The sequence below is a fragment of the Osmerus mordax genome, chromosome 23 (assembly GCF_038355195.1).
Source record: "Osmerus mordax isolate fOsmMor3 chromosome 23, fOsmMor3.pri, whole genome shotgun sequence".
Classification (NCBI taxonomy): domain Eukaryota; kingdom Metazoa; phylum Chordata; class Actinopteri; order Osmeriformes; family Osmeridae; genus Osmerus; species Osmerus mordax.
In genome coordinates this window covers 1868480-1891616 of record NC_090072.1, presented here as the reverse complement: position 1 = coordinate 1891616, position 23137 = coordinate 1868480, and the positions used below count along the sequence as shown (strand labels likewise).

General features: G+C 50.6%; 2 protein-coding genes across 4 annotated transcripts; one reads left to right on the top strand and one right to left on the bottom strand.

Annotated features, from left to right (window-relative positions):
• The first annotated feature begins 38 nt into the window (after window positions 1-38).
• Window positions 39-8200, top strand: usp12b (ubiquitin specific peptidase 12b). 3 transcript variants are annotated; one of them, XR_010879513.1, is made up of 12 exons: window positions 39-176; window positions 1662-1742; window positions 1958-2041; window positions 2425-2554; window positions 2921-3180; window positions 3530-3606; window positions 3752-3835; window positions 4759-4806; window positions 4956-5105; window positions 5197-5275; window positions 5695-7250; window positions 7294-8200. XR_010879513.1 is itself a non-coding variant. In XM_067261559.1 (11 exons), the coding sequence occupies exons 1-11, from the start codon at window positions 129-131 to the stop codon at window positions 5794-5796; spliced, it is 1137 nt and encodes a 378-aa protein (XP_067117660.1). In that variant the 5' UTR covers window positions 39-128; the 3' UTR covers window positions 5797-8200. The 3 variants fall into 3 exon arrangements, 2 of the variants coding, with proteins under 2 accessions (XP_067117660.1, XP_067117659.1); XM_067261559.1 differs by having other exon boundaries at window positions 2431-2554; window positions 5695-8200; XM_067261558.1 differs by having other exon boundaries at window positions 5695-8200.
• A 2524-nt stretch (window positions 8201-10724) lies between these two features.
• arhgap36 (Rho GTPase activating protein 36) lies at window positions 10725-22686 on the bottom strand. Its single transcript, XM_067261500.1, has 11 exons — window positions 22537-22686; window positions 19688-19756; window positions 15693-16024; window positions 14503-14719; window positions 14291-14346; window positions 13828-13978; window positions 13427-13575; window positions 12802-12996; window positions 12479-12567; window positions 11620-11828; window positions 10725-11078 (listed from the first exon to the last, which is right to left on the bottom strand). Exons 1-11 carry the CDS (start codon window positions 22670-22672, stop codon window positions 10726-10728), a joined length of 1956 nt encoding a protein of 651 aa, XP_067117601.1. The 5' UTR covers window positions 22673-22686; the 3' UTR covers window position 10725.
• Window positions 22687-23137: the final 451 nt, after the last annotated feature.

Below are 23137 nucleotides of genomic sequence, written 5' to 3'. Positions count from 1 at the left end.
GACTTGTTCATCGTCAACACTCCTTCATCCTTCAAACTGGACAGGCACAGGGTTTCGCCGGAACTGTACAGCCCTTTCGGCTGTCAACATTTTAAAATTGGGGTTCGGTCCAATATGGCGGCATACGGATGGAAATACTGATGACAGTCCGAAAGATTGCCTCGATTTGTACGATGGTATGGCATAATTATGGTCTGTGTGTGCTGGACTGTGTGTGACTGTGACGGTCTGTCCTCTGCGTGTAGCTAGCGTAACCATGCTAGCTAGCGAGCTAGCTTACCCCAAGTCAGTAAGATAACAGGATTTTCAGAAAGTTGTCCAGTTAGCCTGCTAGCTAACTATTTTAGATGTTCCATGCCAGAAATTAGCTAGTCAAAGCGGATTCATGAGGAATTGTTAGCCAGTGATTTTGTGAGTGCCTGTCGATGTGTCTGTTCTAAATATTCATATAACAGTGGACCGTGTTGTGTTTTGCAGACGTATGCTAGCTAGGTGGATCAACAAGATTAGCAAAATTAGCGTACCCTAGCCTGCTTGCTATATAGCTTTCTATTTGACAAGAATGTTGTTAGCTATACTAGTTAGCTAGATAACATTAGCTTAGCAAAAGTCGAGGATGTTTTTAATAGAAACCAATACCACGGTTTTTGTTTATGTATTGCCTTTGCTTTGTTCAGTATTTAACATTAACAGTGACAGAATTATCTTTTAATCGCCCAGTTTAGCTCGGGGTCTTTTGCGTAGTCAAATAGCTCATGTTGATTTTATACAAGGCAGTATTACGTCCGTCCCACTAGAGACTATGAGAAGGACTACGTTGGTCAGAACACACTTTTTGTTCCGTAATCACAATGCGTGCGAATGCATTCATTCTAGAATACGAGTTCACACTCCATGTCGAATCCGCTAGTTGTCAGTAAACTCACTCGTAGAAACCTGCTTTCCTACTAATGAAGCGTAATACGTCATTGTGTATTCACTATTTTCCCCTCTCTCCCGAACTAAAAGGACAGATTAGGTAGGAACAGTAATTTATTCCTGCTGTGGCCATTCGTTACTAATCTCAGTAGCGCTTTCTATGTCAGTGAAAGCTCTGCAAGATCAGACAGATGTCAGTGAGAAATTGCTCTCTCTCTCCCTCCTCCCCCTTCTCCCTCCCCACCCAATCTCTCTCTCTCCCCCCACTCTCTTTACACCCTCACATTATTCTCTCAGACTTTTTAGCTGTGACCAGCAGCTCTTAAAGCTCGCTCTGTCGGTCGATTGGTTGGTCAACAAAAGTGTCATTATCTTACACGGTCGCAGCAATACAGATTCACATTAGTTTAATTTACAGGCTCGGCTGTTGCTGGGATTTTACAGCATGGATTTGCGCTCTAGCACTATCTTGGGACTCCCTGTGTCCAGATATTGTGACTTTGTAGAGATAACGCGTTGCGTAATCATTGAGAAAGATTGTTGCTCATCGCTTTCGCGCAGATCAGTCAGACTCCATATCCTGGGGGGATGAGAGTGAGTGTGTGTGTGTGTGTTTTTGTGTGCCTGTATCTGTATACGTGTGTGTGTGTGTATATATATATGTGTGTGTGTGTCTATGTCTATGTATAAGTGAGAGCTTAGTTTCCTTGTTCTCACCGACTGACTTGTGTCCCATCCCTCAGGGCGCGAATGCCTCTGCCTTAGAGAAGGAGATTGGACCGGAACAGTTTCCCGTTAATGAACACTACTTCGGATTGGTTAACGTAAGTGGCATTTGTCGGAACAGTCGTCTATTAGCACCTGTGGTTTTCATTATTGGACGAGACCAATCAATGACCTGCTTTGTCAGTCAATCAAAAGCTCTGCAAAAGCAATGACTTGTATTGACTCCCTCCCTCCCCTTCCCTCTCTGCTTCTCTGTCTCTCTCTGTCTCTCTCTGTCTCTCTCTGTCTCTCTTTGTCTCTCTCTCTCCTACAGTTTGGCAACACCTGCTACTGTAACTCAGTGTTGCAGGCTCTCTACTTCTGCCGTCCGTTCAGAGAGAAGGTCCTGGCTTACAAGGTGTGTTTGGATCCTCGCTCTCCCAATGTCAACCGTTGTCACACAGTGAAATGTAAACAGATGGCTGAGCGGATAGGGAATCGGGCTATTAATCAGAAGGTTATCGGTTTGATTCCTGGCCGTGCAATATGATGTTGTGTCCTTGGGCAAGGCACTTCACCCTACTTTCCTCGGGGGAATGTCCCTGTACTTACTGTAAGTCGCTCTGGATAAGAGCGTCTGCTAAAATAACTAAATGTAAATGTAAACTTATTACATGTTTAAGAACTAAAGTTACGATGAACTTTAGTCCGTATGCGAACACGCGTCGACAGTGCATTTTAAAGAGAAAAGGGGGGGGGGGATTACAAATGTAACTATAGGGGGGTTTGATTTGAAACAAGGTGCAGCCCCGCAGGAAGGAGTCCCTGCTCACCTGCCTGGCAGACCTGTTCAACAGCATCGCCACGCAGAAGAAGAAGGTGGGCGTCATACCGCCCAAGAAGTTCATCTCCAGACTAAGGAAGGAGAATGGTGAGATGGAGAGAGGAGAAATGGGAGAATGGAGGAAGAGGATTAGAGGGAAGGAGGGAGAGTAGGCTCTGATAGAGGGGTGGGGGGGGAGGAGGAGGGAGGGAGAGAGGGCTCTGATGGGGAGAGAAAGGAGGGAGAGGATAGGAGGGAGAGAGAGAGGTCTGATGGGGAGAGAAAGGAGGAAGAGGATAGGAGGGAGAGAGAGAGGTCTGATGGGGAGAGAAAGGAGGAAGAGGATAGGAGGGAGAGGTCTTAACGGATGGATGAAGGGTCTGGAAAGTAAGAGAGAAGGTCAATTTTGGCTTAAAAAGAAATCCAACCACTCTCTCTCTATATATATGTTCCATCCCTTCTTTCTCCTCCCAGAGCTGTTCGACAACTACATGCAACAGGACGCCCACGAGTTCCTCAACTACCTCCTCAACACCATCGCCGACCTGCTGCAGGAGGAGAAGAGCCAGGAGAGGCAGCAGAATGGGAAGCTGCTCCAGAACGGAGGGGGCGGAGGGAGCGGGGGAGGCCAGGGGGGAGGAGGGGAGGAGGGGGAGAAGACCCAGCAGACCTGGGTCCACGAGATCTTCCAGGGGACGCTGACCAACGAGACGCGCTGCCTCAACTGTGAAGCCGTGAGTATAAGGCCTGGAGGGCGTTCAGCTCCGGTTACTAGTTCAGCTCCAGTTCAACTCCAGTTCATCTCCAGTTCAGTCCTAGTTCAGCTCCAGTTCAGCTCCAGTTCAGCTCCAGTTCAGTCCTAGTTCAACTCCAGTTCAGCTCCAGTTCAGTCCTAGTTCAACTCCAGTTCCATTTCATTCCATTCAATACAGACAGGCTACCCTTGTCAGTGGTTCTCTTGAGTTGTGTTAAGCCCACCAGAGGACAAGCTCTGTTGATGCATGATCATCTGCCTGAGCAAGGTGACCAGAAGAAATGCAGGAACGAAAACCTGTGTGTGTGTGTGTGTGTGTGTGTGTGTAGGTAAGCAGTAAAGACGAAGATTTCCTGGACTTGTCTGTAGATGTGGAACAGAACACCTCCATCACACACTGTCTCAGGTACGACACACACACACACACACGGCTTATCACAAAGTGTCACCTGTTGATTTCCTTGTTATTTACTTACCCATGTCTCTCCACCTTCTATATCTCCCTCCCCCCCTCCCTCCCTAATCTCCCTCCCTCCCCCCTTTGTCTGCAGAGGCTTCAGTAACACAGAGACGTTATGTAGTGAGTACAAGTACTACTGTGAGCAGTGTCGAAGCAAGCAGGAAGCCCAGAAAAGGTAAGCTTCTCGCGATTGGCCAGGTGGCCGACGAAAGAGGTCCCGTGATTGGCTAAGGCTCTCTGCGTCTTGTCAGAAGCTGTTTGTGTGTTTGAAAAGTTTTTGCACCCGGGAAAAGTGCCTGCCGTTGCTATGGTAATGATCCTGAGAAGCCCATTGAGTAGCCCATCTCTTTTTCTGGTTCTTTCTCTGTCTCTCTCTCTACTCCCCTCTTTTTCTATCCTTTTCAATCCTTCTCTCTCTGTCTCACCCCCCTCCTGGATTGGTACTGAAGTGCTCTTGATGCAGTGCATTAGTGAATGAGGGCGTCTCCCCCCTTCTCCCTCCCCATGAGAGGAGCCTAGCAGCCCCTACATACAATACATTTAGACTTGTTGGCCTAAACACAGGCCAGCTGTGAGACACTGAACAGACCGTCTAAAGACTGGATCTAACTGGATGGGTCCAAGCGAGTGCTCTTACACAGACCGTGCCCAGCCAGGCGCTGTCAGCTCAGTCTGTCAACATGGCCCCCAGTGTTGGTGTGGTGGTGAGGATGTTGTTCAGACCAGACGTCTCTCCGGAGATCGCGCCCGGGGGGTTTATTCATAGCGTCTCGTCTCTTTGAATGGAAAGCTTTTAGAGTGCTGAGTTTGAGCGTTGGGGAGATCGTCCGTCTTCGAATCCGATTACTCAAGTATTTTGTTTAACATGGATCCTGACTGTCTTTCATGGCCCTATGTTGTCTGCTTACCCCTCTCCTCCTGCTCTTCCTCTCCTCCTCTCCTCCTCTCCTCTCCTCCTGCTCTTCCTCTCCTCCCCTCTACTCTCCTCCTCTCCTCTCCTCCTGCTCTTCCTCTCCTCCTCTCCTCCTGCTCTTCCTCTCCTCCTCCTCCCCTCTCCTCCTGCTCCTTCTCTCCTCCCCTCTCCTCTCCTCCTCTCAGGATGCGTGTGAAGAAGCTGCCGATGATCCTTGCCCTCCACTTAAAGAGGTTCGACAACAAAATGCAGCACAATATCCTTCAGCAAAAAAGGAGATCCCATTCAACAATGCATGATTCCTTTCCTCCCCTCCTCCTCTCCCCTCTCCTCCTCCTCCTCTCTCCTCCTCCCCCCTCCTCTCTCCTCCTCCTCCTCTCAGGTTCAAGTACATGGACCAGCTCCACCGTTACACCAAGCTGTCCTATCGCGTGGTGTTCCCCCTGGAGCTCCGCCTCTTCAACACGTCCGGCGACGCCCTCAACCCCGACCGCATGTATGACCTGGTGGCCGTGGTGGTGCACTGTGGCAGGTGAGGAAAGAGAGAACCAGGGTGTGTGGAAGGATGTGTAACTGTGTGTGTGTGTGTGTCCTGTCTTTAACCCTGTCCCCTCCGCCCACAGCGGTCCAAACAGAGGTCATTACATCACCATAGTGAAGAGCCACGGATTCTGGCTGCTCTTTGACGATGACATCGTAGAAGTGAGTGGCCAGCATATTCAATCTCTGTCTCTCTCTGTCTTTGTCTCTCTCTCTGTCCCTCTCTCTCGTCAGTTTGCGAGGATAATCAAGCGCTCCGACAGTGTTTGCAAATAGTTTTTTTTTACTTTGAGTAAAAATCCAAACCACTTAGAAGACACACACACAACAGATTCAGGGCCAGTGTCTGTGCAGGGTGTATTTGATTCGACTGCATTTTAAACTATGCCTGGGCAGCAGTCCCGCACTGACATCTGCTCGGTTGGCTGGTGATCAGACGGAGCTGGCAAAGTCTGGAACTTTCCGCTGGCTGGCTAGGTGTGCTGGCTATCCCTCTTTCTGCAGTCCTTCTCTCTCGTGTCTGTCTCATCCCTCTTCCTCCTCCTCACCTCTCCCTCTCCTCTTCTTCTCTCCGTTTCTAGAAAATCGACGCGCAGGCGATCGAGGAGTTCTACGGCTTGACGTCGGACATCTCGAAGAACTCCGAGTCTGGCTACATCCTGTTCTACCAGTCCAGGGACTGAACCGGCCAATCAGAAAGCACCCAAACGGACCGTCACTCACTCCACACAGGGGGGGAGGGGCTAGGGCTTACACACATGCAGGCTCCGCCCCCACCACCCCTCCCCCTTTTTTTACGGATTCAGGCTTTGCACTGGAGCTCCAATCACTGAAGATGTTTGGTTGGGGGGGTAGGAGGGGCGGATGGGGGAGTTCGGTGGACATCCACACTGCGGGGACTTCATATACCTCTTCATCATCTTTTTATTTCCCCCCCCTCCCCAAGACTAAAGGACACACAACGCTAGCCCTCAGATTGTTCTTTTTATTATTTTTTATTATCAACGAGAATTAGTATTGTGTCGCCATCGGCAACGCCTGCGAAGGGGTGTCGTGACGTAGCAGGTGTCTGTGTGTATATTCCTGTGCCACAGCAACATGAACTGGGTCTGTGTCAACACAGCTTTTTTGCTGCTCATTTTATCCAGCTGTCTCAGTTTGCACTGACGGATTCTAGTTTGTTTCTTTTCGCACATCTGGATATGCACCCCCCCCCCACCCCCCCTTACGTTGAACTTAAAGCAGCATTAACAAACACCTCTCCTGTTCACACTTGCTACTCAAACCAAATCACACTACGACTCCCCTGACTATAGTGTGCTTTGTGGGGTCATAGTGCAATACTTTCTTAAAGCAAACTTCTTGGCTTCAGTTTCCCAGACATGGATTAAGCCTTGTCCCAAACTGAGAGAAATCTTAAAAAAAAAAAAAAATGTCTAGTCTACGACTAGTCTTCATCCCTGTCTGGGAAACTGAACCCTAAATGTAGATTCTGTGGATCACAGTGCACCATTAAATAATGGATGATGTCACACCTGCCGTGTCCACCAGCTTACTACTTCCTGTCACCTGACTCCCACTGACCTATCCAGAGCCTGAGGGAGGCGACCATTTTATTTAAGTTTTGTTTTTTTAAATCTGTTATTAACTTTTATTTTTTTACTGAACGCACAAGTTTAACCAAAACGTGGGTTTACATGAGTTTTTATGGGTTTATGTGGTTCTTGTTTATTGCTACACTGCCAGTTGGGTGCATGTTTTCTCTCCTTCGCCAGAATGGATTGAGAACAGAAAAACGTTGTTAGTCCTGTGATTTTGTTGTAGTTTTGTTAGGATGACCAGAAGGAGAGGAGGATGAGGGCTGCAGACTTGACCAACCGACATCAGTTAAACGTCAGTTGAACATCAATTCAGCGTCAGTTGAACATCAGTTAAAGAAGTTATCTCAGTCATTGGAGCAGGGCCCTCTAATCCCGCTGTGACCCCAGATATCTACCAATGGGGAGGCAGGAGGGGCAGCAAAGGTCCAATCGGAGCCAGGTTGGGGCGGACCCTCTAGGTTCCTATTTAGAATGTATTATTATGCCTCTACATCAGTGATTCAAACCCTGCTACTGGAGAGATACCCTCCTGTAGGGTTACACTCCAACCCTGCTCCTGGAGAGATACCCTCCTGTAAGGTTACAGGGTGTTTGACATCAAGCACACCCAAACTTCAGAAAACTGGAAGATATTAGTACGAGGTGTGGTCCATGGACGGAGGAGGAGAAAAAAGGGTTTTTATTTAAATATATTAAGTAATATTATTATTAATGTTTTCTGTTAATGATTTCTTCCCCCCCCCCTCCCCCTTAGATTTAACTTGATTCATATATATTATTTGACTAATTTTGTCTACTGTTGTCAAGTAGGCAGCTCAGAGAAAAAAACGTTTTAATTTTGTATTTTTGGGTGGAATATTGAGTATGGATGTATTAATGCAGAGGATCTTATTGGAGTTGTAGATGTTTGCTTGCTGGAAATAATCAGACAGTCAACACAGAGAGATGAGCAAAGACACCATTTGAGGGGGGGTGAGTTTGATTTGTGTCACTCTGTACAACGAGACCCATGGTAAGAGTCTCTCAAGTGCAAAAACTCTGTCAAATCAAACTCACCTGAAACACTTGCTGGTATACCAGGTCACAACACTTCCTCGCAGCCATCAAACCTGTGTTTAGATCGTCATGGAGATGACTCAAAATAAATCGATAGGGATAGATTTGGATCTTTATTTAGATAATCATGATCGGGGTGGGGGTGGGGGGGATCACCAATTATATTATGCACTATTTAGAGAAAAATGTATCAATGTTTATACCCGTCAGAAGTCATTTGGTTTTTCCTCCCAAAGAGGATGTTGGAAAGAATGTGTGGAATTGGGATTTTTGTTGTTGTTGGGTTTGTTCCATTTCGCTTTCTCTGTCGATAGAACTTCACCTTAACCCCACTCAACACCGAGAACGTATGTGGAACAGAACCCTGGCCGGAGAGGAGTGCATAAGTTATTGAATAATTGCATTGGGTCGTTGAAGTGCACTTTCAAGAGGGAGGGAAGGGTGGGGGGGGGGGGAGGGGGTGGGATGGGGTGAAACAGACGGCATTGTGGGTCCTGGAACTGGCTTCTCCTGGTCATCAGGCTGCTTCTGGTCTACAGGCTGTACCTCTGATTAATAAATAAGCAACTGGTTTGAAGATGGATTATGTCTGATTTGTGTATGTGTGCACCCAAATTGGGTCCAGTGTCCTGAGGGGGGGGGGGGGGGGGGGTCTCTGGTGGATGATGGTGGGTAACACTCACAACCCCCCCCCCCCCCCCCCCACAGGCCCACTCCCTCAGAGTTCTCTCTCCCCACTGGTTTAAATAAAACACAAACGACGAACAACAACTGTACGTTTAATTCATATCAGGCTGCAATACATTCACCGGGTAAAGAACCACGCTTAAAAACAGAACCCCCAAAAAAATGAAAGTCTACACACCCGAAAAGGTTTTTTTCTTGCTTTAGAAAGTATAGAAAATCTCTTAAAACATGTACATATAAATCTGTACTCTCTAAATACTGGATAGGAGAGATATGTATACAGTTTATATAGCCAGCATCCAAAGGAACTTGGGCAGTGAGGTCAGCACTGAGTCGTAAAATACACAACAGGCTTTACACAGTCGTAAAGACCAGGGCCAGGATACAGAACTGTACCCTGGATATCATATATACTGTGTAGAATGTGAGCAAGCCTACTTGAACTGCGTTTGGAATGTCTGCTCCCAGAACTTTCCGCAGATGGAATCCCTGTAGGGTTCTGTGGTTCTGAGAGAACATATGGGTGATGTTGTGCATGGACAAGTCCAGCCTGAGACCTAATTAGCAGAGTTCTGTGAAGAATGGTAGAATTCTCCAGACTAGCCGGTCAGATATTGCACAAATCATTCAAAGTGGTGAACGATGCCCCCTTGTGGTTTTAAAATGAGTACTGCAGGGGGAAAACACTCGGAACGAAAATGTTTAGAAAATATCGGTTGAGAGGATAACAACGAAATTGCTGATTTATTAAATTACCCTCTCTCTTTGTCTCTCACACACACACACACACACACACACACACACACACACACATAAACAAACACACACATACACACCCTCTCATCCTCCCTGTCTCCCTCATCTGTCTCACTTAGTCAGACTGCCACTTTCCCTTTCCCTTGTCCCCTCTCTCCCCATCTCCCTCCTCTCTCTCCTCATCTCTCTCCCTCCTCTCTCTCCCTCCCTCCTCTCTCGCCCCATCTCTCTACCTCTCTCCATCCTCTCTCTCCCCATTTCTACCTCTCCCTACTCTCCCTCCCCATCTCTGTACCTCTCTCTCCCTCCTCTCTCCCCATCTCTGTACCTCTCTCTCCCTTTCTCTCCACCCCTCCCCTTTCTCTCTGAGACGCTTTCCCAGCAGTTCTAGCAGTGTCTCCAGGGTGCGTGTGGAAGTGCTGTTAATGTGACCAGCGTACTCAGACCTGCTTCCCCAGTCCCCGGAGGCTTGTGTGAGCTGGGCCCAGGGGCCTCCAAGGGCCCTCAGAGCTGTTTACACTGGCCTGTCATCACTGCAGCTCTCCACTGGGCCTTAATGGAGCTAGGATGGGGAGGATTGGGGGTGAGGGAGTGGAGGTGAGAGGGGGTGAAGAGGTGAGGGGGAGGGAGGGAGCCAAGGAGATATTGGTAGAGTTTTTCCTGGCTTCTCCCCTCAGTGTTGGAAGGTGTATATAGTGTAGACTGCTGTCTGAGAGGAGGCTCAGGCCTGCCGGGTTTTGGTTCAGGAATGGACATTTACATTACGTTTACATTTAGTCATTTAGCAGACGCTCTTATCCAGAGCGACTTACAGTAAGTACAGGGACATTCTCCCGAGGCAAGTAGGGTGAAGTGCCTTGCACAACGTCAATTGACACGGCCGGGAATCAAACCCGCAACCTTCTGATTACTAGTCCGATTCCCTAACCGCTCAGCCACCTGACTCCCTTGGACAGTAGAATGTTTGGATTAGGCGATGTGTGTTCGGTCTTTTGTTTTGTCTGACTGGCTGTGTGATTGGCTGGCTGGAGTGTTACTGGTTTGTGTGATTGGCTGGCTGGGACCAACAGAGACTTGAAAGGGACACAGTTGCTAAAATGACTGAAAAAAGTTCCATGCAGCGATATCTACATGTGTATAAAATACACCGTGAGTGTGTGTGTGTGTTTATGTTCATTCATAGACATTAAAGCATATGTTTCGTCTGTATGAGTTTATGTACACTGCGTGAGTGTGACAGTTGGGAACACCTCCACGCATCCCTTTCCCAAACCCCATCACACCCCTCCCCCCCCCCATCATATCATGGTCTTAGGCTCCGCCCACTCCCACTGACTCCGCACCTTCAATTGACCCCGCCCCTCCATGTCATACCGTGGTCTCAGACCCCGCCCCCTCCCTTGACCACGCCCCCCTTTCCACTGACTCCGCCCCTCCCTGTCATACCGTGGTCTCAGACCCCGCCCCCTCCCTTGACCACGCCCCCCTTTCCACTGACTCCGCCCCTCCCTGTCATACCATGGTCTCAGACCCAGACGCCTTCCCCGTGAAGAAGTCCCAGAAGTTGGAGGTGGTGGGGGTGGAGGTCTTGCTGCCCCCTTCCTCCTGGTGGGCCCCCTGCCTCACCCAGACGCTCCCCTCCCCGGCCGCGCCCAGGCTCGAGCAGGAGGAGGCGCCCAGGGCGAAGCTGAGGGCCTCCCCCAGCGGGCCCCTCCGCTCCTGGGCGTCGCGGTCCTCGGGGTGGGCCCCGGTCCTGGAGGTGGGGAGGGGGAAGGAGGAGGAGGAGGAGGCCAGGCTGAGCAGGTTGTGGTGGGAGTGGAACTGCCTTATCTGCCCGATGGACTTCCTTTGAGACTCCGACGAACCTGGAGGGTGGAGGAGACAATGTTGTTGTTATTATGTGTTATTAAAATGTCATTACAGCATCATTACAGCATTATTACAGTGTTATCACAGTGTCATTACAGTGTTACGATGTAACGCTAACTCTGCAATGTTTTGAGGCGGTAACACTAATTAATGGCTGAATCCTCATTCCTCTCTGCCACCTCTTCCCATTCATACCCCTCTTCTTCTTCTTCTCCCTCTCTTCCTCGTCCTGTTCCGTTGCCTGGCCCTACATTCTGTGTCCTGTTTCGCTGCACTTCCTCCAACACTGATACCCGCCACTAGGGGGCGTAGTGACACAAGCAACCTCACTGTGGGACGTTTCCTCGTTTCTCACCAAGAGTATCAAACTCATCTGTACAGTGGGTCTTGAGCCTAGCGCTAACACGCTAACGTACGTTTCCTACCCGTCTTGAGCCTAATGCTAACACGCTAACATACGTTTCCTACCCGTCTTGAGCCTAATGCTAACACGCTAACATACGTGTCCTACCCGTCTTGAGCCTAATGCTAACGTACGTTTCCGTCCGGTGTTGAGCCGCAGCATGTTGAGGAACACCTGGCCGGTGAGGGAGCCTCCGTCGGGGCCGTCGGGGGGGAAGAGGGGGGAGGGGGGTTCCAGGGGGGAGAGACTGCCACTGGACGCCCCCACAGAGTCCAGAGAGGCATCCGTGTCGCGACGACCCGCCCCGGGTGGGTCAGAAGAGTCCACAGTCAGGTGACAGCCACTGGGGCAGGAGGGAGGGAGGAGGGGATAAGAGGGGGGAGGAGGAGTAAGGAGAGGGGAAGGATGATGGGAGGGAGGGGGGGGGAGGAGTGTGGAGGGGGGAAGAGGAGGAGGGAGGAGGGGGGGAGGAGTGAGGAGGGGGGAAGAGGAGGAGGGAGGAGGGGGGGAGGAGTGAGGAGGGGGTAAGAGGAGGAGGGAGGAGGAGTTAGGAGAGGGGGAGGAGGATGGGAGGGAGGGGAGGAGGAGTGTGGAGGGGAAAACAGGAGGAGGGAGGGGAGAAGGTGGAGAAGGAGATGAGGAAGGGGGGGGTAAAAGAAATGTTAGAGAGAAAGAATGACGGACGCACTATAAATAAAATGGAATATTATTATGATCAAAGAAAATGAAGGGATGTGAGAGGAAAGAGGGACAACAGTGGAACATTTAGGTCAAAGGAGAAGGACACCGGGTCAGAGGTCAAGGGTCAGGGGTCAGAGCGACAGGACATATTCTCACATCACTGTGTGACCACAGTTCAATCTCTCGAGACATTACTTGAACTAGTAACCTCCCTCGCCAAAGCAGCTCTGATAATGAAAGGTGAATAAACGGGACGTGGTTTTGCTGTTTGTTATTATGGGATGCGGGTGCCGTGATGGTTTCCATGCCGACCTGAGCTTCCTGCGGAGGAGGTAGTCGATGATGTCAGGATCCGTCTGGATCAGGCTCATGAGGACTTCCTGTTGTAGCTCTGCTGACACCTGGAGGCGGAGGAGGACGGGTGTTACAAACACGCACACAAAGTATTTACACACACACAAATGTGCACACACACACACAAGGGCAGACACACAAGCATACTGTATACAAACGTGCATACAAGCACGCTGTGTATACACAAACACAAATACACACACCTGCATACACAGTCCACACACACGTGTTTACACGCACGCACACAAACACACACACACACACACACTCAGGTGGCGTACGGTGAAGAGCTTGCGGTAGTTCTGTATGAGGAGCAGGGTGACAGAGATGATGGCGTTGCTGTCCTCGATGCCCATGCCCAGGGGCCCCGGGTCCCCCCCGGCCCCCCGCTCGCCCCCGGTCCCCCGCTCCCCCTGCAGCAGGTTGGGCCCGAAGATCACAGCCAGGTTAGCGGCCGTCATCTTGTTACCTGGGATCTGGGCGGGGGGCGGGGGGTGGGGGGCGGGGGGTGGGGGGTGGGGGGTGGGGGGAGGAATCAGACAGTGTTGAGGGAGAGTGACAGAGACACGTAGAAACTCTCACACGCAAATAAACACACATTCTCTTTCTCTGTAGACATACAAAGACTCTCTCACACACTCTCACCTCTCCCTCTCTCTCACACAAACTCCCCCTCTCCCCCTCTCCCTCTCCCTCTCCCTCTCCCTCCCTCTCTCTCTCTCTCTCTCTCCCTCTCCCTCTCCCTCTCCCTTTGTTTCTCTCTCTCTCTCTCTCTCTCTCTCTCTCTCTCTCTCTCTCTCCTTTTCTCCCTCTCCCTCTCCCTCTCTCCCTCTCCCTCTCCCCCTCTCCCTCTCCCCCTCCTCCCCCCCTCCCTCCCTCTCCCTCCCTCCCTCTCCCTGGGTGTACCTCCTGGTCGTGTGGGCCCAGGCTGTCCTGGGCGTGGCCCTGGACGGTGTGCAGCAGTGCCAGCAGGCGCAGCAGCGTGTCACTGTTGCAAGGCGGCAGCAGGTACATCAGCTGCTGGACGTACAGGAGCTGGTCCGGCCCGCGCAGGACTGGGGAGGGGGGAGGGGGGGGGGGGGGGGGGGGGGAGAGGATGAGGGAGAGGGGGGGAGGGGGGGGGGGGGGGGGGGGAGAGGATGAGGGAGAGGGGGGAGAGAGAGGAAAGTTAGAAACAGATGTAAACATGGTTGAGTGAATCTGCCTTTAATTTTTTACAACAGTGTGGGTAGGAGAAGAAGTCTCCGTGCCTGCCTGCGTGCCTGCGTGCGTGCCTGCGTGCCTGCGTGCGTGTGTGTGTGACGTACGGCTTGCGTGCAGGAAGGCGGGGTACAGCTCCCTGGGCAGCAGGGGGTCAGGCATGTCTCTCAGAAACTCCTTGAGGAGAGCTGCGATGTCGTGGACACTCTGCTCCTCATCCAGCACCACGTCAGTCCCCATGTCAAAGTCCTCCCGCAGCTGGGACACACACACACACAAACATATATGTATATACACATAAACACACGTGCGCAAACACATTTGTCATCGGTACCCACAGCTTGCATGAATACACAAATGACACACCCCTGCACTCACAACTTACAAACAGGAAGTCAATCACTTCAACAGTCCTGACACAGGGTTCAGACTCCTCAATGGGGTCAAATACAATCAGAGAAAAAACTCTTGCTTCTCAATCCAACAACAAGCTGCGCGCAACTAAGTATTGCGTCACAGAGGCCAAAGTAAGGAGCGATGGAGAGGGCAGCCGGCCCAGAGGCTTCTCACCTGTCGAACTCTCTTCTTAGAACTCCCCACTCGGAATATCCCCACTGTTTGGAGACCTGGAGACAGAGAGAGAGATATGCTTACACACACACATACACACGTCTCACAGTCTGTAGACATGAGAGAGAGACATGCTTACACACACACACACACACACACACATACACACACATCACACACACACACACGTCTCACAGGTGTGCATCCCTCACCGAAGGCCTCTATGTGGCTGCAGCACCTCTCCAGCACGCGGGGCACCTGCCTGTAGATGGGGTTGAGGCTGAGCTTGGTCTGGGTGCGGCCCCCAGGCTCCGCCCCCTCAGAAATCTTCTTCAGCTCCAGCTCTGCCGGGTGGGACAGCTGCAGAGCCTCCAGCAGGCGGGACTGGCTCTCCACCAGGTCTGAGATGCAGTCTACTGAGAGACCGCCCTGGAGGAGGGGGAGGAGAGGGGGGGGGGGGGGGAGGGAGGAGAGGGGGGGAGGGAAGAGAGGGGGGTGGGAGGAGGAAGGTGGGGGAGGGGGAGGAGAGGTGGGGTGGGGGGAGGAGGGGCGGGGGGAAGGGGGAAGGGGAGAGGAGAAGTTGGAGGAGAGAAGAGGAAAAGAGAAGGGAGGAAAGGTGAGTTTGGAATGTCCTTTGACAACCCTCCAGTATCTGAACTCTCCAGGAACGAAGAAATAAAAATATTCTCAGAGATAAGCGTGAATCTGTGTGGTGAGAGCTGTCTCAGAGGACAGCTCATCTCTGCCAGAGATCTGGCAGTTTGCCTTTTGGTGTGACTCATTCTTTCCTGTATCTATCCATCTTCCCCAGTGAAGGAGGAGAGGAGAAACTTCTTTTAGTTGGATCCCAGAAAAAGAAGAATAACACACATTGATGAAGTGAGCACTCATCCATCCATCCTTTCATCCATCCATCCAACCACCCATCCAGCCTTCATCCATCCCCCAACCCACCCTTTCATCTAGCCAGATTTTAATCCACTCATCCATCCACCCTTTCATCCATCCGTCCACCCACCCATCAGTTCCAGCTGAGGTCATGTGTGCTAAGGTTTCCAAACCAAACAAGCAGCCATACATAGTCCTCTTATCTCTGGGACAGAAGCCATCCAGATAAGGAGGGTCGCATTCTCACACAGATCCTGGCATGAGGGTTGGTTCTGTTGGTCTGCGCGTTTTTATTTTACATTTAGTCATTTAGCAGACGCTCTTATCCAGAGCGACTTACAGTAAGTACAGGGACATTCCCCCCGAGGCAAGTAGGGTGAAGTGCTTGGCCCAGGGACACAACTTAATTTGGCACGGCAGGGAATCGATCCGGCAACCTTCAGACTGATAGCCCGGTTCCCTAACCACTCAGCCATCTGACCCTGTGTCGTGTGTGTGTGTGTGTCGGACTCACCCTTCTCTGCACTCGGGCTGTGCAGTCTCTGAAGGTGGGAGAGAGAGGTTTGGTGAGGAGCTCGAAGGCCGCCGACGCCGAACACGAGGTCAGCTGTGGCGCCACGGACAGCAGGGAGGAGGAGATGGTGGAGGTGGAGGAGCCCGGGGCGGGTTGGCCGGCCTTGTTCCCGTTGAGGAGCTGCTGTTTCTGGGCGCGGAAGCGCAGGACGCTGGCCTCCAGATCCAGACAGTCCCTCCGGCTCTCCTTCAGCGCGTCCTGACGCTGCTTGAAGGCGCGGTCGTTGGCTATGACCTGGGAGAGGGGGATGCCGAACGCCTTGGGGGCCGTTTTCTGAGGGAGGGAAGGGGGGAGGGCGGGAGGGCGGGAGGGAGGGAGGGAGGAGGAGCGGGGATGGGGAGGAAGGGAGGAGAGGAGAGAGGGAGGGAGGGAGGGAGGGAGGGAGGGAGGGAGGGAGGGAGGGAGGGAGGGAGGGAGGGAGGGAGGGAGGGAGGGAGGGAGGGAGGGAGGGAGGGAGGGAGGGAGGGAGGGGAGGGAGGGAGGGAGGGAGGGAGGGAGAGATGGAAAAAAGAAAAGGATAGGACAGAATAAAAGAGAGAAAAGGATAAGACATGACAACATAGATAAAACAAAATGTGTTATCAGAGGCAGTTAATATAAAAACGCAGTGTAACTCTGAACCGTGAAGAATTCCCCACTGAAACATTAACATTCCTCCTCTTCCTGTGACTGATCACCCAAACAGGAAGGTGTTGCATCTATTGCCTTCCTCCACCCCTGGGGTGGGGTGGGAACCACTTCACATCTCTGTCAATCTTTGCTGTTCCACGTGCTGTCACGTACCGACGTGTTTTAATCCATACTAATGTGTGTGTTTGTGTATGTGTGTGTATGTGTGTGTGTGTGTGTGGTCCTGGTTGCTGAGTTTAATCTGTACTAATGGGTCCAACGGGGTATTAGGCAAGCTGAACAACAGAGAGACGTAATGAGCGAGGGATGGGAATGAGACCGAACAACTGTTAGGAAGTCAGATTAGACGATCATGTGACCGGATGACATCACATCCACCATGGTCCTGTCTGTCAGAACATGGCCTGCAGTCTTCACTTGTCATACATGTTTTTGAGAGGCTTGGGGCATTTTGATATAATACACACACACACACACTCAGAGGCAAACACATGCACAACCCATTCACCCGGCAAACATACACACAGTGACACAAACACAGAAGCCAGTTAAACTGTGGCGGACTGTCTGGAAGGAAGCATGCCAACTGGACAAGTCTTATTGATAGGGGATTGACCCCTATCTGTGTGAACCACGTGCGAGTTGAAGCACAGACGCCAGACAGCATTGGAACAGCTAAGCCTCAAGGCAGGTGTCACTGTTTGGAGGAAGGCCAACCAGGCTAGCCAGCTAAGAGGCTAACTTAGTTACTGGGTGGCTTGTTGGTGGCTAGTTGTTGGCTAGCCGGCTAGGAAGCTAACATAAATACTAGATTGCTAGTCGTTGGCTAGACAGCTCCTGGATGGCTAGTAGGAGGCTAGCCAGCTAAGTGGCTAACCTAGGTGCTGGATGGCTATTGGCTAGCCAGCTTAGTGGCTAACCAAGCTGCTGGATGGCTAGTAGATGGCTAGCCAGCTAAGTGGCTAAACTAGATGCTGGATGGCTATTGGCTAGCCAGCTCACTGACTAACCAAGCTCCTGGATGGCTAGTAGGTGGCTAGCCAGCTAAGTGGCTAACCTGGGTGCTGGATGGCTAATTGTTGGGTAGCTGGCTGACTTAACCTCGATGTTGAATATCTGGTAAATACTAAGCATTCTGTGTAGCCAGACACAGAGTCTTTAGACTAGCTTGGTTTGTAAAAAAAACTGTAATTAGGCTAGCTAGCTAAAAAGCTAGCTAGCTAAAAAGCTAGCTAGCTAAAAAGCTGTCTGGCTGGTAAAGTATTTAAACAAACTGTTAAATATAAAAAGTGGCTGATTTGGCTGACTGGCTGAAACACACTGTGTGAGTGATTAACTGGCTTTGAGAGTACAGCTTAACCTACAGGATTCACTGGTCATAATGGAAAGTCTGGCTTGGATCCAAGAATGTATCCTGGTCAACATGCAGATGTTTTGCTTCCTAACTATGAATATCATAGTTTTCACCTGACGTCCCGTTCCAAGTGGCACGCTCCCTTGTGGGCAGAAAATGGTAGCTGGTGCTGTATATGGATCACAAGTTGCAGTGCACTTGCAGTTTGTGTCCATATCTTTCCCTTTTCTTTAGCTGAGAGGTGATCCAAAGAAACGTGGGAGGTAAATTGGCCGGCTTTTGCTGCGTCTCAACGGTGTGAGCCGTCATCGCCAGCAGCTTTCTGCCCTCCAGGTCACCGCGGACGTCACGTGACTGAAAACTATGATAGGTTGCAAGGAGCCTCTAGCTTTGTCCGTAGCTTTGTAGCGCCGCCAGTGTCAGTACTCCAGTCACTGCGTGGCTGTATATATTTGTGAGCGTAGATTTAAAACGGTGCTTTTGATGATGATAAACCTGCTTCACTCGTTGAGGAGACGTGCATGTGGGGGCTCCGCTATGTCTCACTGGGTAGAGCGCGTGACATGTGGGCTGAGACATGGTTTCGATTCTGGCCTTGGGACATTTTTTGATGTGTTCACTTGTGTCTCTCCTCCACGCGTCCTGTCTGTTCTCTAACGATCTCTGACTAACACTGAGCCAACGACCAAAAGTGTATCTTGGAAAAAAACAGTCTGTTATATCATGGGCACACTGTATAGATTATTGATCACGACAAAATAAACACAACACAATTTCAGTCAATTCCTTCGTTTTGCAACACAAATTTGATCTGCATACTTTTTCCTCCAACACCCTAACCCTGCCTGCCTACCAGTCATAGCCATCCAATCATAAACGTCCAATCTGAGCCAAACCAATCATGGCCGTTCGATTCTAACCATCCCATCTTAGCCGTCCAATCATAACACGTCACGAGACGGCCCCTGCTGTTGCAGTTCGTCTCCTGCCAGCTCCTAATGTTCTGTGTTTTGATAAGGAGGGCTAAGTCTGCTGGCATTAAAGGATGCAGGAAGGTTTACACTGACCTGCAGTGTGCGTGTGTGTGCGTATACGTGTGTGTGTTTGTGTGTGTGTGTTTTGGGAGCTATGAAGTGTATTTGTTTTATTGTGTGTTTGTGCTTTAATAACAGTAGGAATTCAAGTTGGTGTGTGTTTGCATAAAAGCACCTATGCTTGTTGAACTAGTGTGTGTGTCTTGCACTATCCCTGGCACCGATCTGTGTGTGTCTTGCACTATCCCTGGCACCGATGTAGATAATCACCTGAGAAAAAAGAACATCTCTTTACCAGATTCTCAGATCACACTCCACATGGCTAATACTAAAGAGAGAGACATAGATAGAGAGAGAGAGACAGTGTGTGAGAGAGAGAAAAAGAGAGAGAACAAAACACTGCGCGTGTGTGTGCGTGCGTGCGTGCGCTAGGCACTCCAGCAGAAGTGAGTACATGCTGAAGACTCTTTTTGTTTAGTCCACCACTGGAGTAGAAGAATGTTCCAGACCAACGAACAAGGAGAAACGTTCTCCTACAATGCGACACTGACGCGCATACACACACAGGATTATTGTCTATTAGTAGTAGGTCATAGTTTCGAAAGGACCATCACCAGTGGTCTGACCTGGGAGGAAAGTGTTTACACAGAAGCAATGATCACAGTACATCAGAGCATTAATACACGCACAAACGTACACCCACACACACCAGACACTGACCCACGATCTCCAGAACTCACAAGGCCGTTTACTAGCTGTGTGTGTCTGTGCGTAACAGACCGTGTCACGCTACCACACACTGTACACTTGGCCGATGTTCGCCCGCACCAGGTTTCCAGCAGGTTCTGGTGGCCTGTATACACACCCGAGGAGTGAGTTTAACCGATCTGCACCGATCTGTGCGTATGGATACCCACCTCGTTCTTTCTTCTCCTTGGAGAAAGAATCGAACTTCCTTCGCAGCGATTTCCTTCTTTTGCGAATCTCTGGAAACAGAACAGAGAGAGAGGGTAAGGAGAGAGGATGGATGGATGTTTATTGGTGTATTGAGGGACAATAGAGAGAACTGGGCTCAGACAGACATGTCAACACAGTAAAAGTACGACAGATTGTTCTCGCTTTTGAATGGACTTCAAGGATTCTTTGGATGTGAATCACCAGTGATCATGAAAAAAACACTGTGTTGTGTCCCATCCCATATCCGCACCTTGTTAACAGTTCAATAAAACTCTAAAACAAACACACACACACTGGTGCACACCATAATTAGCCCCCGTTAAAGAAACACCACCAGCAGGGAAAATGTAATGAAAGAAAACACACTCACACCTACACAAACCACCTACGCAAACACATCTAAACACACACGCACACGCACACAAACACACACCTATACATACAACGTCTACACACACACACTTTCCCCGTGTACGACCTCGTCAAGCAACTTTTATTACATGTCTCTGTTTCTAGGTATGCTTGTCTTCTCCTCAACACACACACACACACACACTTTCTCCCAGAATAGAGCTTTTAGAGTCTTTTGTTTGTTTGTCCTGGAGCGGTTTAAAGACCAGTGTACTTAAACATCCTCGCTCCGGACAGAAGTACGAGGAACTGACTCATGTTTGGGTCACCCCCTCAAGTCCCAGCTGCTGTTGTCTCGAGCACAGACATCCATGTCGCTCCTGTATCTCTGGTTCTGGTCCAAACTGCAGGGTTCCCTGTCTCCTCTCATCCAGGTGGAGGAGGAAGGGTTCCCTGTCCTCTCATCCAGGTGGAGGAGGAAAAGTAAGCTGGGAATTCTGTCAGAGCAGTTGGGAATTTTGAGTTTGTGAGTGTGTGTGCGTGTGTTTGTCTGTGTGTCGGCTTTGTGTGCATGTGGCAGTGTGTTTGCGTGTGTGAAGCTTACGAGGGGTCAAATTCCCATGACTGCAGGAAATTAAAGTTTATTTCCAAGTCTTACAGGCTCCTCCCCCTCCACACACGCCAGCCAGGGCACGGGCTAATCTCCAAGCAACGCTACGAGTATGAGTATGTGTGTGTTTGTGCGTGTGTGTTTGTGAGAGTGTCCGTGTGTGTGTGAGTATCAGTGTATGTGTGTGTGGGGGACTATGTGTGTCTGACTTACTGGATCTGATGAAAAGATAAATCTTCACAGAGAGTTGGAGATGAACAGAAAACAGAACGGAGAGAGAAAGGGAGAGAGGTGAGTAATACAGAGGTAAAGATGTGTCTTGGAGTGAGAAGAAACTGAAGGATTTAACAAAGGGAGTGTGAGTGAGAAAGATAGTGATTTGGGCATGGGAGGAAGGTACCAGAATCCCTAAATAAGACCTGCAGAAAGCAGAGATTTGTCAAAGAATCTACAAAACACTGCCAGGAAACCAAAACACACACACACTCACACACACACACACAAACCCATATACACTCACTCACTCTCACACACGCACACTTTCCATAGGCTCAGAGTGAGGGGTCAGAGCAGGGGTCAGAGCTCAACAGGGACCCTGTAAACTAACACACACACACACACACCCACACACACACACAGCTCATCCCTCTTCATTGCCAGTCTCTCAGTAGGAGTTGCAGAGGCTGTTTGCTTGGTGAGCTGAACACACAGCAGGACTGAGAGAGAGAGGGGAACCCAGGGGGAACCCGAATCACAGGGGAACCGATGGAAGAGCGTTCCCACACTAGCAGTGACCCCGGACCCTGTACATCTGGAACAGCCTGGAAGCTGCTTAAGATGGACCAGAGCGACTCCACATGGAAGGGGGGTTCTGGTTCCACCAAACTGGGTTCTGGTTCCACCAAACTGGGTTCTGGTTCTACCAAACTGGGTTCTTTAGAAGGTATGGTTGTTTCTTTGGAACCACAAATGGATATGAACGTCAGATTTGAGGGTCTTTTCTGTGGAAAATGACGTCAGTTTAACAGAGGCTGAGAGGATGAACAGGATGGGGAAAAAGAGGGTGAATGTGCGGGAAAGAGAGGATGGGAGGATGAGGGGAGGAAAATAAAGGATTCCCAGGAGTGAGGGCAACCACTGCCGTGAAGTTGCGCAACTCGCGATTCTCACATTGACTTCCTATTTGATCCACCATGGAGTAAACAGCACACACACGCACACACACACATTAATCATCCAATCAGATTCAGCCTGGAGAGAAACCGCAGAACCAGTGCCTGATGCAGGAGAGCGGGAACCGGGAAAGGAGAAAGTGAAAGGGATGAAAGGAAAAATACACCAAAAGACGAGGCACCAAGGGCAGAAGAGGAGGAAACATGGCCTGAAGAAACAAATAAAAGCGACGGATGATGACTGGAGGAAAACAGAAGAGAGGAATGTGGTGAACAGAAGACCACAGGTCTGAAGAATAAATGTGGCATTATAGAGAGAGAGAGAGAGAGAGAGAGAGAGAGATGAGAGAGAGAGAGAGAGAGAGAGAGAGAGAGAGAGAGAGAGAGAGAGAGAGAGAGAGAGGAGAGGAGAGAGAGAGAGGGGAGAGAGGGAGGAGAGAGATGAGAGAGAGAGAGAGAGAGGGAGAGAGAGAGAGAGAGAGAGAGAGAGAGAGAGAGGAGAGGAGAGAGGGGGGGGAGGGGGGGAGAGGACAGAGAGAGAGAGGGGATAGAGAGAGAGAGAAAGAGAGAGAGAGAGAAGACAGAGATTGCCTTCAACTTAACTAGCAGTACTTGAGAGGATCAAAGGTCATCATACAAAGCTGAGAACCTGACACACACACACACCCACACACACCTCTAGGGATGCTGATCTTGAAGTCCAGGTCCCTCTCCTCCAGGTGGTAGAAGGACACGTCCTGCAGGCGGGCTCGCTCCAGCTCCGACAGGCTCTGGATGGGGACTGGCTGGAGGCGCACGTTCTGACCCAGCATGGTGGCCAGGTGTGGTCCCCCTGGCAACCCACACAGGAGACAGGGATCAGCACGAGGTGGAGGGAGGGAAGGGAGGGAGGGAGGGAGGGAGGGAGGGAGGGAAGGAAGGAAGGAAGGAGGAAGGAAGGAAGGAAGGAAGGAGGGAGGGAGGGAGGGAGGGAGGGGAGGGAGGGGAGGGAGGGAGGGAGGGAGGGAGGGAGGGAGGGAGGGAGGGAGGGAGGGGAGGGAGGGGAGGGAGGGAGGGAGGGAGGGAGGGAGAGAGAGAGGGAGAGGGGAGAGGAGAGGAGAGGGAGAGGGAGAGGGAGAGTTTGTGTGAGGAGAGGGAGAGGTGGTGAGAGTCGTGTGAGAGGAGTCTGTGTATGTCTACAAGAGAAAGAGAATGTGAGTGTGTCTTTTAGCGTGTCAGCCAAGGAAGGAGGGGTGAATAGAGGGATGGGGGATGAAAGGATGAATGAAGCGATGACA

Excerpts from the sequence above, each read along its gene's own strand:
- arhgap36 (XM_067261500.1), bottom strand. The coding sequence starts at position 22,672 with ATGCTGGGTCAGAACGTGCGCCTCCAGCCAGTCCCCATCCAGAGCCTG. Across the intron at positions 12,997-13,426 it reads TGGGCCCACACGACCAGGAG|ATCCCAGGTAACAAGATGAC; the intron begins GTACACCCAGGG and ends CCCCCCGCCCAG. Across the intron at positions 11,829-12,478 it reads CTCCTCCGCAGGAAGCTCAG|TGGCTGTCACCTGACTGTGG; the intron begins GTCGGCATGGAA and ends CTCCTGCCCCAG.
- usp12b (XM_067261558.1), top strand. The coding sequence starts at position 129 with ATGGAAATACTGATGACAGTCCGAAAGATTGCCTCGATTTGTACGATG. Across the intron at positions 177-1,661 it reads TTGCCTCGATTTGTACGATG|GGCGCGAATGCCTCTGCCTT; the intron begins GTATGGCATAAT and ends CCCATCCCTCAG. Across the intron at positions 3,607-3,751 it reads TCCATCACACACTGTCTCAG|AGGCTTCAGTAACACAGAGA; the intron begins GTACGACACACA and ends CTTTGTCTGCAG.